The sequence below is a fragment of the Diaphorina citri genome, unplaced genomic scaffold, assembly GCF_000475195.1.
Source record: "Diaphorina citri unplaced genomic scaffold, Diaci psyllid genome assembly version 1.1 scaffold6046, whole genome shotgun sequence".
NCBI classification, from domain to species: Eukaryota; Metazoa; Arthropoda; class Insecta; order Hemiptera; family Psyllidae; genus Diaphorina; species Diaphorina citri.
Genome location: NW_007383422.1, coordinates 1 through 3373, shown reverse-complemented (window position 1 = coordinate 3373; position 3373 = coordinate 1). Strand labels below are relative to the sequence as shown.

The following is a 3373-nucleotide window of genomic DNA, read 5'->3' as shown; positions in this document are numbered from 1 at the left end:
AGAGATAGTTTCGCTTTCAATCTGTCATAATATTCAGCCTGAAAACATAAAAAAACCAATCCAAGCATTCCCGAGCTAACAGTGTTGCCAACACCAGAACTTCGTTAACATTCAAGTTGGCTACCTCATGGATGTTCACGTTCTGTGATTGTTCACAGATAAGTTTTTTGCCTACGAGGACAGTCAATTGGTTGTCATCAATCAATCCTTTTGTTCTGGCAAGAAGTTTATGGCGTGGAATATAAAAAAATCTTGTTACTTCTCCAGTGACTGTGCTTCGGAGGAAAGTGTTTAACGCTTTGAGTATCCAGTGTGTCTGTCCTTGGGTATCCTTTTTCTTTTCCATATTTTTTTCATTTGTTGGATGAGGGGCCTCAAGCATTGAATTTCTGTGGTGAAACCACAAAATTGGACATGGTTCTGAAATGGTTCTTGCAATTTTGGCATGTGGGTGATGTTGGGGATAGGGATAACTTACCCATTGGGTCCTAATTGTTCAATTTTCTGTGGTGAAGCCACAAAATTGGACATGGTTCTGAAATGGTTCTAGCATTTTGGGCATGTGGGTGATGTTGGGGATAGGGATAACTTACCCATTGGGTCCTAATTGTTCAAATTTCTGTGGTGAAGCCACAAAATTGGACATGGTTCTGAAATGGTTCTAGCATTTTGGGCATGTGGGTGATGTTGGGGATAGGGATAACGTACCCATTGGGTCCTAATTGTTCAAATGCCAAATTTATATGTGATAAGAGTTCCTTGATTCGTTTTCATTTCTTCTGTTCCCAATTACTGATACTGGAGTTGATTTTATCTTGAGATGTTTTATATTTTGGTAGTCACCGCTTACGTTTCGAAACTGCTAAACGCTTCCAACGTTCCAATGTTTCTTTTAACACCATGACCCTTTCCTCGTCCTTCTCCCCGTGGATCTTTTCCATCCTTCAAAACCAACTTCAAATCTCAAAGGGTTAAACTAACATTTTTTTCTTTTCTTTTCTTTTCGAAAAAACTATAATTTCATAAACAACAGCCAACTGGTTTAATCTTCTATTTATGATCAGCAAACAGTCAAGTCACGCTTATATGACCATTCCCAGATCGATCTCAACCTCTTCGTATTTATTTATTTCCAACATGTACGTGTTTTTTGATATGTTTTTTTCATTATTTTTTATAAATTCTATTACGCCCCTTTCTTACCTACATTGATATGTGTTCGACTTTTGTACAGGGTGGGGTTTAGCGTTTGGGAACCGTAAAGGACCTCTGTCAAGGAGCAAAAACAGGAGTCATCGCCACCCTTTGGGCCACATCCATCATGAAGAAAGCTCCAGTGAGAAACTTTAAAGGGGATGAGGCCAACAAAAAGATGTTTGATAGAACACAGACTTCTATAGGTTCGTGTCTTCAATTAAAAATTTCAGCAACTTTATTTTATTAAAAATTTAATATTCAACGTGAAATGTTGAAAATCATACCTTTTTCAACGAAATTGACTACCAATGTAATTAAAAGTCATGATACATACTTTGACTCCCTATTAATGGCAAACTGCAAACGCTTTGGATGCACCAGATCCATCACTGCCAGATATAACATTCTCAGAGGAGTTAAAAAACGTAATTATCACTCGAAAAAACGCATTAAGAAAAGGCATTAAAAAAGACATCACTTGACAAAGGCACGATTGCAAAAAGCAACCAAAAACTAAATCACCAAAAAGGGATCTGAACAACCCACCAAAGATCAAGTTCAGGGAGTTTGCCTTGCCATCAGTGTAAAGTTGACAAGTACGCAATGAGGTCCTCCCGATCCTTCTCCTTCCTGAGACCAGGGAAGACCATCTTGGTTCCCGGAATGTATTTCTTCGGGTTCTGCAGGTAAATATCCAACGTAGAGGCACTCCATGTGATGCCCTTATTCTTGTTGGCGTCCGTATAGTCAAACCCAGGGGCTTGTCCCGTCTGACGACCGACGACGCCAAACAAGTTGGGCCCAACCTTGTTAGCGCCACCTTCGTTGGCGGTGTGACATTGGGCACACGCCCGCGTGAAGATCTTCTTCCCGTTCTCGACAGACATTTGATCAAAAAATCGAAATGGAAATCAATCGAGTAAAACTTCGGAAATCAATGGAGAAACGAATTCAATTCGGAATCGGTGACAAGTGTTGCTAAATCGGTGATGAGTGTTTTTGAGTGTTTGGACTTGATTTGTTGATGCAGTAGTTCTTATCCGAAATTCTGAACTTGATCACAGATGTTATACGGTTTCGTTTAGTTCAGTGGTTAGAAATAAACTGGCTCTTTCAGGAACATCATATCGCACGAACGAAACGCCAATAGTGCAATCTGACAACTAGTCGTAGGTAAATAATTAGTACAAAACCTTTAAAGTATCTTGAGTAGGTAGGATGTAAACTAAGAGAAGAAACACAACATGAACTTGGCTACCTGAGCAAAACGTGAACAATTGAGTACCTGGTTTGGATTCCAGCAAAGCTGGCTAATCCCAAAGTCGAATGAAATGAAATGCATCAAAGTTCATGATAATAATTTATCTTTTTGATTTTCTCAACAAGCATAGCCAAGAAGTATAATATTGATAGAACCAATCCAGAAACAGTCTATGACACTATCAAACAGAGCATTAAAAGTAAATAAAAACTGATTGGGGCATTCCTCAATTGGATTTATAAATGGTCGTAGCTCTCAGACGGTTTATTCGTAATAATTCTGGAAGTCTGGAACTCTGGAACTGTTGAAAAAATGAAACATACATAGATAAGGAAAGACATTGACGTATTAAGTAAGACAAATCAGAGATTAGATAAAGGGATGTAAACTACATTAAAAGGCTTAGAACTCTCTTCGTTCATTGTATGTATCCTTCTCTCATTGTAACTTGGGAAATAAAAGTATGTATTAGGTAGATCATTAAAAGGCTTAGAACTCTCTTCGTTCATTGTATGTATCCTTCTCTCATTGTAACTTGGGAAATAAAAGTATGTATTAGGTAGATACAAAACGAAAAAACACTAAACAATTCAAAAGTCAACAGGAATTAAGACGAAGGAAAGAGAAACAACAGTAAAGAAGAGAGGGGAGGAGGGGAAATCTTGGAAAAATAAAGACAGATAAATAAGGATCGGAGGAAGAGAGAAAAGGAGAGATTAAGAAGGGGGGAGAGAAACAGTAAATGAGAAAGAAAGGGAGAGGGAGAAGGAGGGGTTAACAGAGGAAAGAGAGTGAGGGGAAAGAGGGAGAGAAGGTCAGGGAAGAGGAGGGAGAGAAAGAAACAAAAGAAAGGTAGGAGGGAATGACAGCGAAGAAGATAGAGAGAGGGAGGAGGGATGTGTTTGTGTACTTTGT

The 3373-nt window shown here is 38.7% G+C and overlaps 1 protein-coding gene across 1 annotated transcript; it reads right to left on the bottom strand.

The window, feature by feature from the left end:
- Nucleotides 1-1738: 1738 nt before the first annotated feature.
- On the bottom strand, nt 1739-2295 carry LOC103521826 (cytochrome c-like). Its single transcript, XM_008486934.2, has one exon. It carries the CDS (start codon nt 2082-2084, stop codon nt 1776-1778), a length of 309 nt encoding a protein of 102 aa, XP_008485156.1. The 5' UTR covers nt 2085-2295; the 3' UTR covers nt 1739-1775.
- Nucleotides 2296-3373: the final 1078 nt, after the last annotated feature.